This window comes from Perissodus microlepis, chromosome 18 (genome assembly GCF_051167445.1).
Source record: "Perissodus microlepis isolate ML-2025 ecotype Zambia chromosome 18, ASM5116744v1, whole genome shotgun sequence".
NCBI lineage: Eukaryota > Metazoa > Chordata > Actinopteri > Cichliformes > Cichlidae > Perissodus > Perissodus microlepis.
The window spans coordinates 30600636-30621675 of NC_140478.1; the positions used below are offsets into that span (position 1 = coordinate 30600636).

The 21040-nt window shown below is 40.5% G+C and overlaps 1 protein-coding gene across 1 annotated transcript in view; it reads right to left on the reverse strand.

The window, feature by feature from the left end:
* Positions 1-21040, reverse strand: part of myo10 (myosin X) — a 125572-nt gene that overhangs the window by 71959 nt on the left and 32573 nt on the right. The window contains exons 2-3 of the mRNA XM_084913742.1: positions 13781-13879; positions 1798-1956 (exon numbers count right to left, since the gene is read on the reverse strand). Of these exons, the coding sequence (XP_084769868.1) occupies positions 1798-1956; positions 13781-13879 (258 nt within the window). The remainder of the gene's footprint in view (positions 1-1797; positions 1957-13780; positions 13880-21040) is intronic.

The window sequence follows — 21040 nt, forward strand, 5'->3', positions numbered from 1 at the left end:
TGCTGGGAAATGGGACATGTGTGCTCTTACACAGAGAACAATGGCAGGTGTTCATGTGGTTTTACAAAGCATTTTAAAAAGTAAAAACAGATCCTTTTAAGTAGCTAACAGCAATTTGTTTATGGTTATATTTATGCAGCTATTTTAAATTCTTTTAACATTTTATAATTAGGCCATTCTTTAACCCTGTCATGCATGAATTATGACAACCTCAATCAGGATTTTTGGCTTAAGTATTTTTATTCATCTTTTCATTCCTAGAGATGAATAAAAATACTTAATGAAGGGGTTAAATAACAATAATTACAATGACACACATCATACATCTATAGTAACATGAAACAGCCAGTGGGTGGCAGGGTATGGAGGGACACATCGGTGTCCAATGTAGTGGTTTATGTGCAAGTGTGCCATCAACACTGACACAAATACAAGAAAACAGCCTTTGACTAGCTGTCCACTGTAGTGACCACTATGTGTGAAAGGGTTAAAATAATGAGCACTGCCACTACTATGATTTATTATTCTTGAAATGCTTTTTCATATATATGTCTTAAGGAAGTGACTAAAACCAGAAGCTGACTTTAGTGAATTTGAGCAAATCCACCTACAGCTGACATAGAAAGCAGAAAATCAGAATCAACCCCAAAATTCTATTTATACTATACTATATTAGGTTTTTAAGCCATAAAAGTGTTTGCAAAAAGTCTATGTATAATCCACCAAAAATATCAGTTTAATCTATGTTGTATTTACAGTGAACATTAGGAACTAAATCAAGAAGCTGTCCTGTAGGTTTGTGGTTTGGGAAACCCTCATCGATACCCTGCTAGGTCTCTACATGTGTTTCTTGGAAGTTAAATAACCAAACCTTTGAATCAGCTTCACACTGTGTAAACCTGAAAACTGAGTCCCGTTTGTAATAAATCTGAGCCGGAAAGCCAAACTTTTTCTGACAGGATATCCCAGAGGAGCCAAAGATCCATGTAGGGATATGCTTTGATTGCACTGTCAATTAATCCTACAGTCATGTACAGACCAGTAAGAAGCTCCAGAAAGACACAATAGCTCTCTCACGTCCCCATTTCCTGGCACTGATTTAAAGCAGAGGAAAGCTCTCTGACCCAACCATCTCTTTCACCTGCTCGTTTCTAGATGGTTATCCCTGCTGTTGTGCAATGTTTGAGCAACTCAAGATATTCATGGGAGAATGCTGCAGAGCTGATGAATGAAGGTAATGTACCTTGACAAACCAAGCTGTCAACGCAAGCACTGATAGCGCAGATAGACTTGAGATTGGTTCTGGTTTTTGATGCTAGTGGTTCAGATTTTGTTTTTTGTTTTTTGTAACCTGCCTCATATTACTTCTGCCGAGTTATCCCAGGGACTGAAACTGCAAATTCAGCAATATTTAGCAAGTAAACCACATGTTGATGAACTGTTGAAGTTCAGTCAGGACCACCATACTCAAAAGAAGATTATTATTTCCATCTGTGGTAATTTTTATTTGATGGAATAGCTGTGTGCTTAAAACCTCCCTGCCCTTTAGCATGCTGATGTGGATGTGGAGAGAACTCCTTCGCACTCTTGGAATCCCAGAAGCAGCCAGACCCCCTGCACAGATTATGCTAGGTGAGACTAATTAAGTAAGACTTGCATTGAAGGGCATCAGTGGAACCGTCAGCTGTTGTGCAGATCAGCTGAGCTTGAATTCACCAGGGACAAAAAAAGATTTGCACTCGAGATGCTTTCAATCACTGTGTTGTTCTCATCAAGTATTGCTTGGAGGAAACTTACATAGATGTACTTCTGTTTATAGCGCAGGTACAGGTTGTGCATGATGGCGCCATCGTGAAGGTCCTCAAGGCTCGCCATGTCCTCCACCCCTCTGATGCTGCTACGGTGCATGGGTTGCACTTTCTGCCTGGTGAGCGTATTCTGCTTGTAGGTGTACACCTGGGTCAGAAAATGGAAAAAGTCCATATGTAAACTACGTAAATGATCATCACATGAATCCACATTGACATTCTAAAAGCAGAGGATCAAATAACTACTGCAGGAAATCTTTGAAGTAGAATTAATAAAATCAACCCTCATCTTACTCAGACTTTATTTCCCCAACTTTAGGGGCGATCTATCCCCTAAGAGGCAATCATGTTAAAAATCACAGGAAATCATTTATCCCCACAGCAGAGCAGTTTCCTGAGATGCTGTTTTACAGCAGAATTGGTCCATGTCAACTTCCTCTTAAAGTCTGATCTGGTCACAGGTCATTTCTTCTCTGGTTTAAGGCCAGATGTGGACATCAGGCTGCCAGTTTTCTACCACAAGTTTTACAAGTGTATTTTTAGATTTGAATTATGAGAGAATGAGCCAGACAAGAACAGATAAAGGCAAGAGCACCAGACCACAGCAGCTTCTGAGAAATGTTAAAAAGCTCAGACTTCTGAAAACCCAGATGTATCGAACAAAGTCGACGGCATTTCCCCTTTTTTCTTTGAAACTCAACATAATTAAAGTTCTAGAATTAAATTGCATTCACGTGCGCTCATCAGGGATAAACTAGAATGAGAAAAAACATGAAATTCCAAGAACACATAGCAAACATTGTTGTGGTGCATAGTTTCATGTCACAGTCATGATGAAGCGTAACAGAAAACAGCTGAGAAAAATGACTGAACCATGACAGGAAATATTGATGTGTCCAGCTTAACACAACTTCTTTTTCTACAAATTGCAGATATTTTGGATGTCAAAAGTAAACCATAATAACTGTATGCTTTTACAATGAATAATATTCTGTCTGACAACTTTGATCTTATGTTACTGAAAGGATGGGATGCAAAGTTCGGTGGTTACAGACAGACAGAATATATTTGATGTAGAATTTCCACATGTTAAAGGTTAAAGGTGTCAAAAACCCACTGATTATGAATTCTACTGAAGACAGGACACAATGTATGCAAGATACAACTTCAGAAAGCGGTAGAGAAGTAGGAATACCAGAGGCACAGACTATGAGAGAGACACAGCACACTGAAAATCTATGAGTGAATTCCACAAGAGCTAAGATGATGGTAGAAATCTACCTCCCAGGGGAAAAGCAGTTTACATTTTATTTAGGGACAAAGCTGCAAGCCATTTATCAGAACTGAGTGCTGATTCAGTGCATGCAGTCTCTATGCTCCATTGAAAGGTCAATATAGATAATGTTTCAAAATACCTCCTTTAAAAATGTTTTTTAAATGCCTTGAGACATTTTGAGATGGCTGTCAAGGCGAGAATTTCTTGAAGGGTTTAAGAAATGTCACAGTGGTCAGATATCCCTGTTTCTTTTGAAAACAGGTGCTTTTATTTTGCATAAAGAGAAAGTGCACAAGAATATTGAACAAGATGGATCTTTAGTTTTTTTGTGAATCAAAAGAAAAACTACAAAGAAACAAATGAAAACCTTATATTTGTTTTAGACCTCCAGCTGAAAATACACCTCCATTAAGCTGCTATTATTTTGCAGGTGGCAACATTTAACTGGAAGGTTTCATGTAAAAGTATTGTAATTCCTCACAGCTTATAATTCAAGGCTTGTTGTGATAAACCTGACCCTGAGCCTGTAGACTACATGAAATCTGGAGCTGGACAAGGGCAGCCATGAGTAGATGTCTTCTTATCATGTGTGTCTGAGGACAAGGCCGAACAGCTTCTCGAGACTAAACTCTCGTCCTGCAACGTCTCGTCAAAACTAGTGATAGCTGTTAAATACCCCACTGCATTTTCAAACCATTATGAAACTCAGTCTGTCATTTAATTACCAAAGTTTTCTAAACTTGTATTACTTCCACCTTATGTTCAGTCTTCTGTGTGTTTCATAAAACTGTTACTGAGATAAAAGCCAACTTTCTATCTTGCATGTGATTCAGTTTGGAGGGCAAATTAAGTTCACTCTTTGCATAAATGTATAAATTGTTGGTTTCCATCATCAGACAGCCTTAAAAGCCTGATCAAACACTACATTTAATTCTGAAGAACTCAAGCTAATCAAATCCTTAAAGGATTGGTGCGCAGATCAATCCACCATCCATCCATTTATTTCATTATGGTTTTTTAAATTATTATTATTTGGTTGAACTAACTGTCCAAAATCCAAACAGACTCAGTTTGTTGAGATCTGATGCATGTTTACACTGTAGTTAAGGACATCAGGGCTCAACCACCACAAAGGCTTCTCATGGAGATTTGTTGTTCAGAATGTGAATTTATGCATGCAAATAAGCCAGAGACACACCTGTCTGTTATAGCGAAGAGAGACGAAGACTAAGCGGACATTTGAGCGCTGAAACATGTAACGTGTGATGTCATGACTTCTGCTTGTTGGAAAGCCACAATTTCTCATCCGTGTTCTTTGGTAAAGTATCTTTCCTTAAAATTGATTTGGCCTTCATGGTTGGACCACAAACTCGAGTCTGAACATCATGCAGAAGTCACAACTTTGATAGCAGTATCACAGAGAAAGGACATTTCATCCAACCCATCGGCTCCAAAGCGGTCCGTGCCTGTAGGACTAATCCGTTAAAAGGTTCTCCTATTAACCATATACTATTTTTGACCATTTCTGTATTAAAATATTATATTTATTAACTTTTTTCACCTCCAATTAGTCGTCTGGAATTGTTTGTAATAAAAATGAAATCCAAATAGAAAAGTAAACGCAGAAGGAACAAATCTAGAGTTTCAACCATGCAACAGCACAGGCTCAAATCTCTTCAGCATTTCGACAAAGAGGCCATTCTTCTAGGCAGCTTTCTACAGTCGGTCAGTAGTGCCAACTGTTTAAGGCCACATGATGGTCCAGTTGTGAAAAGCAAGAGACAGAGAGGTTAATTTAGGGCAGACCTCCAATTATCACTGCTCTGCAGGGAGTTGCAGCCTGCAGGATCACCAAGGGAGATGTGCTCAAAATAATGATCCATCACTGCAGGGAGGTCTGGGCAGACGAATCTTTCAGAAGACAACTATCAGATTCTGAAGTAGAAAACTGTCCTCACTGCTGGACTCTGTTGGTAATCGCTTTTATTTAACTGCTATAAATTCATCAGTGAGGTATTACTCCATCTGACTTTAAGTCTAGTTGGCTTTGGGATGGAAAATGCAGAGCAGCCAAACCCTCTGCTATCTCAGCCTTTTCTCCAAACAACCAAACCACAAAGTATTTTCAGCAACACACATGAACGGGGCATTTGCCAGATATTTCAGTAACCTTTAGCAATGACACATGAGGTGAAATAATGCAGTATTTCAGTTATTGCAGAACTTCGGGATACAGAGCATTACAGCACATTTTATCATCCTCTCTTCCAACAACGGCCTCTACTGGAGACGAACATAATGAGACATTTAGCAGTAAAAGCTCAAGATATTACCGACCAATATACGAGCTAAAAAAAAAGAGTGAATACTGGACTTCAACACATTTCACACAAGAACTATGGAAGCCGGCACATTAAAGACCAGCTAACGCAAAATGTTTCCATTCTCACATGTAGTTCTGCTGGTTAAATCAACAAGAACTTTAAGGCTACAACAAAACTTGCAGTACAAAGAAGAACTTTTATTTCACAAGCTCAAAAATGTTGGTCAAGCATTAAAACTGTTCTTTACACTACAGGTGTAGCTGGTGCTTTAACTGCTTCAGACCTTATCATCTTCACCGTACACTTTGGAATTACATGAAGCCCAAAGCCTAAAAATCCTAAAAACGTTCAGGGAGCGCTGACTTCATGTGAAAACGGCTTTAGAGACGAGCTAGAGTTTGCATATTCACCACATTAAAACAAACACCACTCCAAAACAAGGTCTTTCTGGGAAATGGTAAAGCCGTAGCTTATAGGATGCCAAAAGATGAAAAAGTTTCAATAGGCTGGAAAAAACATAAATAATGAAGTGAATATTCCAACATCTTAAAATTTGAAAAACAACGTAACAGAAAATAATAGAAAGACGTTACAAAGATGCAGTGTACTTTAAATTCTTTCTTTTGTCCACATAAACTATTGTTACCAAGAATAAAAATGAGACCCTTACGAACCAGCCATCTCAGCGTATCCACACACACAAACTCAAACACACAGCAGAGGGGCCCTGAAGCCATTCGGTGACCCTCTGAGGCCGAGGGACTCTTCCAGAAGAAAACAAGTCTCTGTCTGAGGAGTGGATCACATCTGACCCCACACCCCCACGCACACATTAACACCAAAACTGCCCTTCAGCATCCTGCCAGGCTTCATTTCTCACATTCCTCTCTCCGTGACGCTTCAGGGGATTCAGTTCATCTCTCAAATGTGTTTTTCCTTTAGATGGATGAAACGTGATCGAGTCCAAGAGGCGTTCACAACCTGCCGGCATGTTCAGACAGGTTCATTACTCCAGCTCAGACCACCACATAAGTCAAAATTGTTTGACTTCTGGTAATGAAAGCTAAACTGAAAGAGGTTTACACTTCTGTAGTCACCTCACTTGCAGTTTCCATTACTTCTATTTTACTAACTTCGACATGTCTCTGACATCCCCCCATACATTCCTATAGCACCTGTTTTCAAACTATATATGAAACACTCAGCTGTAGCACTCCTGTCTTTAAGTTTCTTCAGTTATTCATCTGTTGGTGTCAAAAGAGTCTTAAACTCTGTCAGGTTTGTTCAAGATGATCTTTACAAAATGTCAACACTAATCATAATAAGTTCAGACCTAATGTTGGGCTATAAATGTATGAAGCATCCTTAGTGTGTTTTGCATGATGTTAAATTTCCCCAAAAACCTGAGTAATTTAATTTAGCCACTTCTTAGCAAAACGTTTTTCTGTGACAAACAGCAGCTTCAGAATTCATGCCTAAAGCTCCGTGTTAAACACAAACTTTATTTCAGGCCTCCAACAAAAACTAATTCAAACTGACTTCAACATGAGAGAACAGTAAAGGTACAAATATGAACTCATTTCCAAGTTTTAAGAATCATTCCCGGGGCAGAAAGGTTTAGGTTGAGCCTCGTTATTCTGTAACTTTCCAAGAGATCATAACTCATGTGAATGGTGAGTTTGTCAGATCACAATCACAGTCGTAAGATCAGGATTTTAGGAGTGCAGAGCTCTACTCTCTATGGGTCATAACGGGATGTGGCTGTTTCCCTTCGTCATAGTCTTTTTGTTGTCTGACAGCAGAAAACAAGAGCTTCTTTACTCGGCCACATTAAAATGCTGACTGCCTCAGATGAGGGAGTTGCTCGAGGATGTTGACTAAACTAGCTAAACACTCTGTATACGTCAGTTTGGCATGGGCTTTGGGCTTTTTAACTTTTATGTGTACAATAAAAGGCATCGCTATCCCAAAGTAAAGGAATTGGGAAACCCCAGAAAGATGCGTATATGAATGCCATTTCAAACTATTTGCTTTTCCCTATGAGGCAAACTGTTGTAAATGTAAACACTGTTTATAGCCAACAGTCAAACATGCAAGCCCTGAACCTTAAGGGCAGGTATTTACTATTTACACACCTTTATCTGTCAGGTAACAACTTCACCTTCACCTTTTCACTTTGTACTTATTTCAACTAGGATGTTACACAATGAAGTTAGAAAAAATTCACCTTTTAACACCCCAAAAACCTTGAGCATACATATGGCTCTAAATACCATCTCTTTCCTTATTTACCTTTTAGAGGTTCAGTCCTGGACGGAAAATGGCAACCTCTTATGTTATGAACAGTATTCTATGGATGTAGCACTAGGAGAGCACAGATTGTTCATCCACAATGACCCAATTAGATTTCTAATTGGTTCAGTTGTCTTCGTGGAGGTCCACGCCTTGAAAACAAAGCCACGGGGGCCCGAGTGCTAAGCCTATAGTGACAGATGCTAACAGGAGTAAATCTCAGTGAAACAAAGCCATTACACAGCATCACTGCACGCGAGGAGGATGCAGGGGTGGGGTCACTGCTGTACTCCTGGATCAACAGGCTCTATTCCTGGATCAAACCGGATAAACTCTGTTGTTTTTGCTTAGATGGATCCGGAAAGTGAATTCACTTTACGTTCAGGCAATTAGAGAGGAACTTAAAATTAGCAGCGAAGGATTTTCCCCTCGACTGGTCCATCACCCATCACAGTGATACTTATTCCATGGCCTGTTCTCTAAGAGAAATGCAGATTTCGTCAGATTATCAGCTAGTAGCTCGCTCTGAAAGTCTCAAATGACCCCAATTCTTTTTTTTTTAATTTACTACTTTTTTTACTTGAAATATTGCCAGTTTCTTTTCATAAAGCAAAACAAGGGGCTTCTGAATCATTTTATCCCGGCTATATGTTTATAATATAGCCTTTAGTACTTACTTTTTCTCCATTTTTTGCTTATGTGAAATTTTCCTACTTTTTTTTATTAGTTTGGCGAGCCAGATGGCTGTAATTACCACGATGAAAGGATATGAGTCAAAGGTGTAATTCCCAGACTAAAAACTATTTAAAAGCCTTTATCTGCTTCTTATCTTTAGCTTCAGTTTATAAAACAGGGAAATTCCACTGTGGTGTTTATAGTTGTTTGATACTGCTGCATGTAGTCTCCATGGGGAGTCTGACAAATCCTCTCAGGTGATTTTGCTTCTTGGATGTTTAAGCTACAAATTTTTAAATCAGGGGGAGTGGAGACGTGCCCGCCAAATGTCTGAGATAACAGCTAGCCCAGAGCTAGTTCAGCTAGTTCTATGCTGCTAGTATTTGTATTGTTTTTGCACCCACACCTATTAGAACAGGTGTGGGTGCCTTAACAAAAGCCTTAATGAAACAGCATTAGGACCTAAAATGTCTGAACATCAGACTGAGTCTGTGTGTTAACAGACACCAAAAGGCTGCAGGCGGCTAATTACTTCAGTAACATTTAATAATCACTCTGACTTTTCGTGCCAGTAATCAGTTTGTCAGGAGAGGGGAAATGAAACTCTTCATTATGTGTTGTTAGGAGGGAAAACTGAGCCCCCCGGCCCCTCGCTGTCCCTCACTCTGTCAGCGAGTTGAACAGGTAACCATCCACTCTCCTCCAGCTTCACTCCCCCACCTTTCATCATCATCAAAAGCAGCAGCTGCTCTTTGAATCACCATTCATCTCCTCCTGCATTGTCCTGCAGTCAGTGAAGGAGGAGGAGACTGTCTGCACCGTCAAAAACACTGAAACCCGAGCAAGACGAGAGGAACTCTGCAACCTCTGACAGAAAGGTGTCCACACACACACACACACACACACACACACACACACACACACACACACACACACACACACACACACACACACACACACACACACACACACACACACACACACACACACACACACACACACACACACACACTAACATTTAACAGCACTTTAACCACTGAAGGCCACTCAAAGCTTCAATATGAGGAATGAACTGGGCTCATTATTCTCTCTGGGTAGAAGGAATAAAAGTTTGAATTTTATCCCGAGTCTGGTGTCACCAAATTTATCCTCAGGATTAAGAGCTCAGCAGATTTAATGGATTTAGCAGCTAGATTACACTCAGGCTGAACACACTAATTCCAATTAGTTCAATAGTTTGTTGTTTGTCACTAAGTGTAAGTGACACCGAAGTAACAGAAAAAGGACACATTTAGCAGCAGGGTGCTTAAACGCTGACAGAAAATTAAACACAGTATGTTGTCTTTGCATTACTTCAAAAACAGGAGAAAGAAACATTCAAAGATCGTTGTTTGACCATGTGTAATAGGAATAAATGACACATGTACACATGTGCACAGTGCTGTAAGCAACAGGTTGGGTTAATTTTATATTTGGCTAATTTTGGGAAATAATAATAATAATAATTAAATACAACTCCACTCCAATAACACACTTTTATTCTTTAAGCCTTAAAAACCATCAGAAACCGTGCAGCGTTGTACTTGTACTAGTGAAGCACTTCAGTAACTTATGAGCCCACAGCGTTCACTCTGTAGCCACTGTGACGCGTTTCTCTGACTCGTCAGCTTTGGATTTCCTCACAAGGAGCAGCATTTGCGCTGAAGCTGAACAGGTGACCTTCATCTCCAGTTACACACAACAGACAACTGGCAGACACACACGAACACACACCTTCATATTTAAATCTATGAATTAGAATGAGTTCACACAAATGCACAAAAGAACAATGGACACAAACACAAACACACTTGTTTGTATCACGACTTCAGCACTCGCTTAATGATACAAAGGAGCTGCTGTACGATGTCTTGCTCAAGGGCACACACTGCAGTCACATACTGTTTTAAGGCACTTTTTTTAGTTACAGGAGAGCGGACAGAACAGAAGGCCACTCCTGATGCTAGTCACACTAGTTTGTGGTGTGTAGTAAGCGATTATAAATAACTATTACTAGTATTGTTGAGGCTCTTGAGCAGAGTGTAGTGCCTTTATGTTCTTAACTCTGAGCTTATCAAAAAGAAACCGTTCAACACACGATCCTCAACGAGATTATCACAGCTGTTTACAGCAACTGAAGGAGCTGAGAGAAAAATAAACTATATGAGAGAGAGGAGATATAAGACGAGTAATATGAAAAGCAGAAATAAAAGGAAATCAAAAAGATGAATAACAAGAAAATATAGAAAAAAGACAAGGATGGAAGAGAGAAAAATAAGAAACAGGTGGGAACCCAAAGAATAATGAAGACATCGAAGGAAAAATAAGAAAAGGATTAAAGAGTCATTTAACATTTAAAAAAAAAAAAACGAATCCCAAAAATAAATGAGAGAAAACAAAACCCAAACAAGTTAAATTATCAAATGATTAGAGACTAAAATAAAACAATTTAAAAAAGAATTTAATTTTAAAAAATAAAGAAAAATTAAATGGACAACAGAGATGGATGTATTGGAAAAAAAAGGAGAAAAAACAAAAATAAGAGAAAGACACAAGAGAAGAAACAGGTACAGGAAGTGAAGGTACAGGTAAGATGAGTAATACGAGGAAAACTTTATTAACAAAGACAACTTTATCACCACAAAGTATAATTTGTTTGAACTGTGAGGCTCCAAAGCAGCGAGTCAGTTAGCATGCAAAAATGGCTGGTAAGAGGGAAGAAAAGATTTCGAGTTACTTGGATATAAAACCATTACAATTCATCCTCAGGGGAGCATGAATGGTGGCACTACAAAAAACAAATAACAAACCAAAGTGTCTCCTATATCTGTAGGATCTGTCTGATCCACGGATAGCTTTGTTAAGGTTTCGTGCTAATTTATCATGTAGATGTGGAAAAGCAGAGATTTTTCACTCAGTAAGAGAAAACTTTGACCTGCTGGAAACACATTACAAGAACGCCAAGTTCACGTGGACTCCTGAGGCGACAGATGTAAAGAGAGACGGACCCCTCCATCCTCTAGTTGACATTTCTTACTGTGGTGAGGAGAGTCATTAGCTTCAGTGGACGGCAGGTCTAACAGACTCTCTGAACGAGCAGAGGCCAGGAGATAAGAATGCCTTAATCTGCCAGTAAATCTTCAGGACAATACTTCAGCTCAACATGACCCTAAATCCCTCAGCACTCACATTTAGCGGCTGTCCTCTGGTAGTGACCCTCTGCTGCTCACTGGCTACACAGGAAGTCTTTGTTAAAGCTGTCAGCACAGGAGGGTAGTGCAGAGTAAATCCATCCAAACAGCTTGCACAGGTTATTGTTTGTTGGCCTGATTTTAAAGGCTTTGGTTGAACAGGAGAATAGGTGGCGGTGGAACTCACTGAAGCACAAACATGTAGAAGACTGCAGATATTAAACATCCTGGACTCTTTCAATTCCTAAAAAGGTTCCTCTATAATGACTCTGTGACCCACGGTTTGGCTTGTTAGGGTTTAGTTTAGACAAGCCCACCTTTTTTCCTTTTTCTTAAGCATTTTTTTTCTCCAGATTCAGTTTTTTTTTTGCAGTTTCACTTCCCCACACTTGCGTGAGTTCAGTGAAATGACAAATCATTTAGTTCTTCTCCTGCTGCTGGTTCTGGTTAGAACTACTAGTGTAGAAAGACCCTAAACAGTTTCAGTTTAAGCGTGTCCGAGGGACGAGAACCTTCTTGAAAAAAAGCTGACATACCTGAACTACCTGGTCAACGATTCAGCTAACAGAAGACAGAAAGTTCACGTCAAGTTATCACTGACGCAATGTCAATTATCCGAACCACCACAACTGGCTATGATCAAGCTCCTCACCTTATCTCTTTATCACTGTTGATATTGCACCAGTCCATCTATCAGTCTCCCACTTGGCTCTTCCCTCACGCATGAACAAGATACCATGCCATGCCACGGCCCCACACAATCTGGAGGGGCTCAAAGGTGGAGAAAAGCCCACCCCAAATAAGCTACATGGGTCTGACCTCCTGTAGGCCAACTTCCTGCAGGATGGGCTGTTGGTGTCTGGTGCGATGTGGATTGGGTAATGATCAGTTGCCAAATTTGGCATTAGGGAAATGGAGTAAAGTCTAAGTGTTCCAAATACTGTTGTGACCGATGTCTCCACACCAACACGTGGACACCAGCCATAAGAAGTTTTCTCAGTTTGCAAGCTGTAGTTCAGTTACTCAAACAATCATACAATTAAATTCATTAATCTGCCAACGCAACATCCTAAAAGGTACCTTCACATTAACAAATGTATCCCATCCCAACTAATACTACAAACAATGAAAATAATCGTAGGGTCTACGTTTTGTTTCGGTCTGCCTATATAAAGAAACACAACAGAAAGTTGGTTAGACACCCAGCAATCCAGATGAGAACAGAGGTGTGACTATCTACATGTGATCTGGTTTGTTGACACCACATGGTGCTGGCACCTTTGGCTGTCTTTAAAGTGATTACTTTAATGTTTGGAGTCAATAGACCACCATTGTGTGTAGAAACCAACTTTTTGGGTACTCGTGACACTTCAGTCCAAATCTATGGAACAAAACAGCTCACAGAAGATGTTTTCAAATCTAACGTCAAAACCTGCTTGATTGATTGAGGCATGTTAATTCTTAATAATCAACCCAAAACAATGTAAACCCAGTTCCATCTGCCCTACATCCTCCATATCCACTGTTTTGAAAACATGTGGATCAAAGATGTTATGCAGAGCCATATGGAGTTTAGGGATTTTGAGCTTATCCCAAATTATGGGAAGATCTCACTAAGCCTGGGCTTTCTTATCAGCAACAGAACAGGTGTGGGAAAGATGGGAATATTTCTTGTCTGCTAAGCAAACAGGCATATAGACTTAATGTTTTGTTCCAGTAGGATGGAAAGACACTCAAAGAAATGTAACCCTCAGAATCACAAATTTAACCTTGGACTACCTGCTTTTTAAGGATGTGCTATTTTACTACATCCAAATTTAATGTTAAGTTTAAGCAAATTGGGCCAAAAAGGTCATTCTACCTGTTGTGTTCTGTGAGGTTTTGCTCCCTTGATGCACTTTACACCTCTTACTTCGTATTTTAAAAGTACTACATAGGTCATCTAACTCGTGTTTAAACACTGGATCTCCGGGCCAATCTTTGACATAACGTGTGAGATACACAAATGCAAATCAGAGTAGCAGGGAACCACCACTGCTAAAGAAGGTGATATAAAGAGGTCCAGCTAAACTTATACATGTTCATTATGGAAGTAAGTCTGCTAAGAGAAGCTCATTATTTGGCACTAACAGTCAGTAGAGTTACTTGAGTGTTACCTGCTATAGTTGTTCTTACCTGGCCATAGTCAGTGGCAAAGACAACAACACCTCCGGAGCAAGAGGACACGGTGCTGGGAAGGAACTGCTCATCCTCCCGTAACCACACCCGGTCGCCCTGCAGAGGAAGAAGAAAAGTTTGCTGAAGACTCTGAATCAAAATATGACATTTATACATTTGTCTCTAAACAATTAATCAGTGATTTTCTGTCATCAATGATATTGCATGAATGGGACCATTATATACAACATACTACATTTCTTTTTTTAAACTGATAATTTACAAAGCAAAGGGCATCTTAATTTGTTGTTGACCCTCAACAGATCCTAACCACACCTATGCTATTACTGCATAACAGAATCATCTAAATAACTGAATTAAAACCCAAGAAACTGCTTCATGTAACCTAAAAACATTAGAACTCTCTCCTTTTAAATTATTTCACTTTTAGGTTTCAGATCAATCCAATCTTGTGACTCTACACAACAATGCTAACTGAGTAATGGGATCCACTTCTGCGTCTAGTTTTTTTTGTACAGCATTCTAGAAATCTCAGGGAGACAGAGAAACATAACTTTATGACAGTATTTGAATAGACTATTTCAGAGGTGGTGCTGTTGGTATATTTTGTCCTTTGCTAAAGACACAGGCTTTCATGTTGCCACGGCATGACCTTTCTCTGACCAAAAGCAGAGTCTCTGCTTTCATGAAACCACGGTAAGCTGTGCAGTGTTTAGTTTCAGAGGTCTCCACCTGCCGTCACCCAGGAGGCCAGTAAAGCTGCATGTTTATTGATGCTTTTTAGCGAGGACTTTAATACCTGCTGACCAGTCAAGTTTACTGCCACTGGTTTCTACAGCGTTTCTCCTTAGGGTTAACAGCTGGATATGAAATGACTAGAATTCCCCTACTCTGTTGTGTTTGTGGAGGATTAGCAGGGAATCTGTGGAATTTACAAGAGGAGGTCTGATTCTTAACTGCATGTTTAGACGTTTGAAACTTTGTTTGAATCGTTCTTTTGGCTTTGGAAACCTTTAAAAATAATAGCTTCACATCAAGAAAAGCTTTAGTTCTGACAGTGCAGATCATTGATGGATTCGTTTGTTTGATAGGACAGTTTCAGACTAGAAACCGGCCTCCCTGAAATACGACTGAGCCAAAGAATCGAGGGGCCCTTCGAGTGGATTCCCTCCTAATCGCATAGCCACATGTGCTGTTGTTCATTAGCGTGACAGGCTAATGCTAATGGCAAAAACAAGCTCTGCACTTCACTGAGAGGCCCCTCCTCTCTCTGAGCTAGACATACATGTGACCTTTGACCCATGGGCCCTCACTCAGACAGAGCTGTCCTGGTGCAGCAGAGAGGGGCACCTGGGTGGGAAAATGTTAGCAGATGAATGAATGACTGTGGAGTAAAACGTGCACACACAGAGTAAAGCTCAGGGTTGCAGTGTCAGCAGCAGATCAGAGGGGTGCTGCGTGTTGTTCTAAACCCCTGACCGCTCCTCTGTGCGGAGGGAAGCGACACAGTTCAAACGGTCCTGGGATCTCCTGGTGAGATATAAATGTGGCAGTCAGAGGGACTCGTAAAGGAATTTCTCTTCTGATCCCAATTTGGTCATAAGAAGACTTACAGAGAAACTGCTCATCATTCTTTACTTTGTTTGGCAAATTATGAATGAAACCGTTGTTATATGAAGTCCTCAATTTCGTCTTTGTTTTAGTTGCTAGTTTTTAGTTTTTGCATTCCTTGCTTCTTTGGTTTTGTCTGCCGTATTATTCAGACCTGCTTAAATGACCGAACAAAAGGTAAGAGGGAGAAGAGGAAGGTCCCAAGAGTTAAAACCTTAAGTGTTTAAGATGCTTTTCTGCTTTTGCTGACCACCTGAATATTCTCCTCCTGTTTAACCATCTGAATGAACTTTTCCTCTCACTGTTGTATTGAAAGAAGTCGTCTCCACATGAAGATAAAAATCTATTTTGATATCTTCATCAGAAGATCGTTTACAGGCCTCAGAATATCCCGGCTTACATGAGGACCTAGAGTTTACCGTTGTTCTGGCTCATTTTACTCACATTATATTTAACCAGCCTGTTACCAATGATCATGATGTATAAATCAGCCTCTCTCCCATCGCACCATGTATCTATATCCCGTTTCTGTTTTTTAAAATTATCATTTACCGGGTTGGGTTCATGTTATGAATGAACACATTTTAACCCCAAACTATGACCCTCACGATTCCTGAACCTATATAAGTGAAAGCGAAATTAAGCGAGTGAAACAAAGGCAAAACACAAATGAGAGCTCTAAACAGAGGCTGGACAGACAGCGGCGTCGGATTCTTTGGTGCTCCAGAAAAGAACCGAACAAAGGAAGGTGCTCCATTGTAACACGCACAAAGAGAAGGAGTGTGCTGTTTACCAGCCCGGGACATATGGACATTCCTGGTGTGCACCAGCACGGGAATCTGATGCTCGCACCAAGTTTGGATGTAGAAAGCAAAAGGAGGGTCTCCTTCCACCCACTGGCACACTTTTCAAGGCTCTTTTACCTCCAAAGACACCCCCCACCCCACCCACCCCCAAATACACACATACATTCATTTTGTTTGTCCATCCTCTCTCTGCTGAGAGAAGAAAAAGAGGCATCCAACACACATCTTATTATCCTTTCTCTCCCACCCCTCTTAATCTTCTCTGTATCTCCTCCTCCCTGAACTCTATTATCCCTACATGAACACACACACACACACACACACACACAACGGATCTGGGCCAAAAGACTCCGCTTCACGTCCTCTCCGTCATTCATCACCACTGATTGCCTGAACTTTGAACATCAAAGATCTCATTGGTACTTTCCAAAGGAATGAAGAAATTAAGGACCTAAAGTTGCATCTGTTAATGGATGAAAACCACACAGAGTTAAAGGCTAATAAAACTAGCAAATCACTCAAGAAGCACCACGCTGCACAAAGCTTCAGTAACTGATATAAGGTGGGCTGGTTAAAGGGAAAATGGTCAAGAAGGTAATGTTTTTAAAACAGCAATACCACAAAAGTTAAGTGTATAATGCATATTTTTACTAGATTAGATCAAGTAGGCAGAGCAGAGGTTTCTCAGACGGCTGCACATAATTCCAACGTGCACGGAAGAGAGGAAAACTGTTCAGGCCAAACGTGTAACAGACATTTGGCGATTACATGTAAAGTCTTCCAAACACATGACTCAATGCAAACACTTACAAAAAAAAAAATAAAAAATGTGATGTGCAAGCCTTTCAGCTGAAATTATTCCACAGACTGTAGAGTCTCCTTATACTGCCAATAATCACAAATAAATCACAAGCTTATCATCGCCAATTAAAGGACATCCAAAGCAGTAAGGCTCAACTTCAATGAGGAGAGAGAACAAAAGAGGAAACAGTTGAAAAAGATGTTACTGTTAAATGATTCTGCCCATCAGTCATACTTTAGAACGAATAATTCTTCATTGTTAGGAACAAGTTTAAACACATCATTAACAGGTTAAAACGCCAGCATTATTTACAGTACATAGAACATTACTGCGTTTCATCTTGTGGCGTTCATCAGGGTCACAACTGAAGCCAAACACACTGGTCTAGCATTAAAGCTGGTCTGTATGCAACGAGTGATAAGAGTTCTGAGCTCTTTAAAATGAACTCGTGATTCGATAACAGAGCATCAGTACCTGATAAGAGCACAACATGTGTTCCTGGTCTGTTGCAAAATGAGTTCTTCAAACCATGTTCCCTAAAAACAGATACCACAAAACTATGTCAAATTATAAAGAAAGTTCTGTTGAAGGAGTCAGAGAAATTTCAGCTTGTAAAAGCTTTCAAAACCAGCAGCCAAAATTAGGAAAAGTGAGACACCTGTACAAATCTGCAGTTACACTAATTTTCTATCACCACATTGACATGAAAGGACGCGGGGCCTCGCCGAGCTAATGTCAACACATGAGCTGGGAAACGCTTGAGAGTCTCGACTGGGACTGGGAGCTGCGGATCAAAGCCCAGCTGTTACACCAGAAAGACCTCTGAGCCCCTCGGTCCAGCTAAACCTGAATAAACTCTCTCACACAGCGGACTCAGAGGTGTCCGAGTATGACTGGTATGAACAGGCAGGATAATTACAGTGGGAAAGAAGCTGCTGAAGAATTATGTTGGATGCTCCCTTACACCAGAAAAGAGGTACAAGTGTTTGGATAAAGTGAGAAAGAAATAGCTTTGAGTCATAATTGGTTTTCTGAGGGTAGACATGTGTTATAAGAAGTGCTTTGTGCACGGTTTTAGTGTTTTTGCAGGATGTCTTATCCTATCAGATTAAAAATAATATATATAATAGTGAGATTCAACCTTCTATTTTTAGTCATTTTTGATTCATTAGGTTTAGAGCTTTATCCATCCTCCAACGTATAATATCTTCTGTAAACATGTTGGACGCATGTCTCAGTTATCCAGGGAGATGCTCTTTTCTGGCTGTTATCTCAATCCTGACACCTCCTCCTGGCCAGAGCCAAAACACCAACACAAACCTCCCACCCTGAAAGCTCTGGGAGTAGAATTGAAGCAGTCATCCATCTCCTGCGTGTATTTTCCCTGCGTAACCTCGACATGTGTGGCTAATACTCTCCCAGCAGGGGGCTGGGGAGGGGGGACGAGGATATGTTCGGGGCTGGGAGCGTTCATACGCCATCGGTGTCGGGAATGAGCAGCTGCCTTGTTTGGGAGATTCCACTTCCTCTCCGACAACAAACTGAGTCTTGTGCTCGACCACAGCTACCCCCTCTATCAGCGCCGTCAATGCAAAAGCCTGTGAGGCTTTTTCTTTATCTTTTCGTGAGCATTAAAACTTTGGCTCAACACAACTGCTGGTATGTTCTCTGGAAGATGACCCGCTGCTGCTCCTGCAAACAAACGGCACTATTTTCTTCCATCTTCATTTATTCCTCTGACGTTCAACTGCTGTTAACAAATAACTAGAATAAATGAAACGCCTGCCTTTACACGTATGTATCTGCAAACAAGGAAGCAGCAGTCCAGTTGTTTTCTAAAAGAATCCGTGCAATGTGTTGCTGCTGCTGAACTTTGACCTCGTCTACACCAGTTGTTCTGAGACCAGGCACATCTCCAACAGCTGCAGTCCTCCATCAATGTTTGCAGTGAATCTATCCTACCACAGTATTCCTTCAGTCAACTCTGAAGCTCTAAAGGGAACTCAACGTTATGGTGGGTGTTAATGGCATCGTTTTGGATGCGAGATGTCTGCACTGCTTCCCTGCATCAGTTACTTGTTGACCGAGCCACTAGAGACAGTATACGGCTGACAGGCCACTCAAACACCTGGTTAGGGTCCATCATGTCAAATCTGCTCCCAGATTTCACACTTGTTTCCGATATATCTGAGATGTAATCCGGGCAGAAACTGCCATATCATAGCATCTGCACAAACAAGTACTTTAAACAGCTTTAGGAGTTCCCAGAGAGCTCAGTTATATAAAGGAAGGTCCAGTTGTTGATAACTGATCTTTTCAACCATCGTCCCCAACCTTTTGAAGTAATTTTGACCTGACAAATAACACGGCTTACTCTGTGTTACAGACACCCCAAAAGATTTGTGCTTAACTTTTGGGATGTGAAATTTCCTATTTTATTAGACGGCGTTCAGTTCATCCATACAGCTTGTGAATGCTGATAACTGGGCACTTTTGACTAAATATAGTGACCTTTGGCTCCGCCGTCTGTCTATTTTTCACTCTGGTTGACATTCACTGATCTAAGATAGAAGATTCGTGTGCAGTCTTCATATAACATTTAGCATCTGACATCTTTGTTTCTTTGTTAACTGAAGAAAAGTGTTCAGGGTCTATACTGAAATGAAGAGTTTCATTTATTTACCTTTATTTTAGCAGGGAGAGACATTTAGATTAAATCTTTGTTATACAACAGAGACCTGGCAAAGCAGCAGCCGTACATCAGTGTAGATATATGATACTACCTCTAATCATCAGAATATGATACAGTCTGCCAAATGGTACTGCAATCTCGTCTCCAACCCTCAGTCGTCTCCACCTGCAGATCATCAGGTCCCCTCAGTCAGTCGAGTAGAACGGATTATCTGCCCCTTGTTTATACAAGCCCCACATGCTCATCACATCATCCCCCTTAAACATCAGGCCGAGAAGAAACGAATGACGGGTTAAAGCAAAAAGAAAAGAAAACTGGTAATTTTTTTAAGTTCTGCACGACTGCGAATAGGAACAAAGCTGAACAACGGATCAGAAGTGCTGCGTCATGCACCGCTTATCTGAAGTCTAGAAGGCTTATGAACCTGTTTTTGATCTCAACTGTTTGAGCACATGATTCATGAGTACTTGAAACCTCAAAAGCAGGCATGTGGTTTCAAAACCTTACTAAATCTAAATTATTCTCTCTTCAGTGCTGAAAACATTATTCTGTGGCTTGAATTTGAATTTTCCACCACCTGATACTCATGCACAGCTATCACTCAAGAGTAAAGATAAACAGTGAGGCTGATCCTGCACCCCGTCTTACTCTGACCGTGATAGTAGGAGATTACAACAGACGGAGGGCAGGCCCAGATGCTTATTATCACGTCGGCTTTGTGAGAGACATTGTGTGTCCAGCAGATAGTGATAATTTGCTGCAAAGTGTCGTAGACAGCAGCTCCAGACCTTTTGTTTTGCTTTGTCTTTGGTGTGAGCAACCTGCTGGATGGATTAATTATTAACTCTTAGTGGGAAATACTTTTTACGACTTAGCAACTGTCACACGTTCACGTGATTTTGAATTTGTCTTCAGTTTATCAAGACGTGACATTTAAACTGCTGCTGAGGAAAGCCTCTGAGTGTTTGTCAGCCGAGTTGTGAGCTTAACGTGAGACAGATAAATTGTCTGGAAGTTTCCCCTCCTTGAGGTGACGGTGGCAGTTGGAGAGTAAATAATTTTTACCGCAGAGAGATAATCTATGATTTCCACAAAGGTGAAAGTGTTTGATTTTTAAGCCACTTCAGGATAAAGTTTATTTTTTTGCAAACCATGTTCTCCCTGTGCTTCCCTATGATGACAGTGAGTTACAAACAATGGAAACAATGCACACCTATACACCGGTGTTTACTGTGAAGCTGCTCTCTGGGGAATGCAGTCAGGAGGAAGTCCACAAATTGACCTTGAACCTTTGCCAGCATGCGGTGCAGACCAATCACCTCACAAAGCGTTTGTGGAGAACCAAT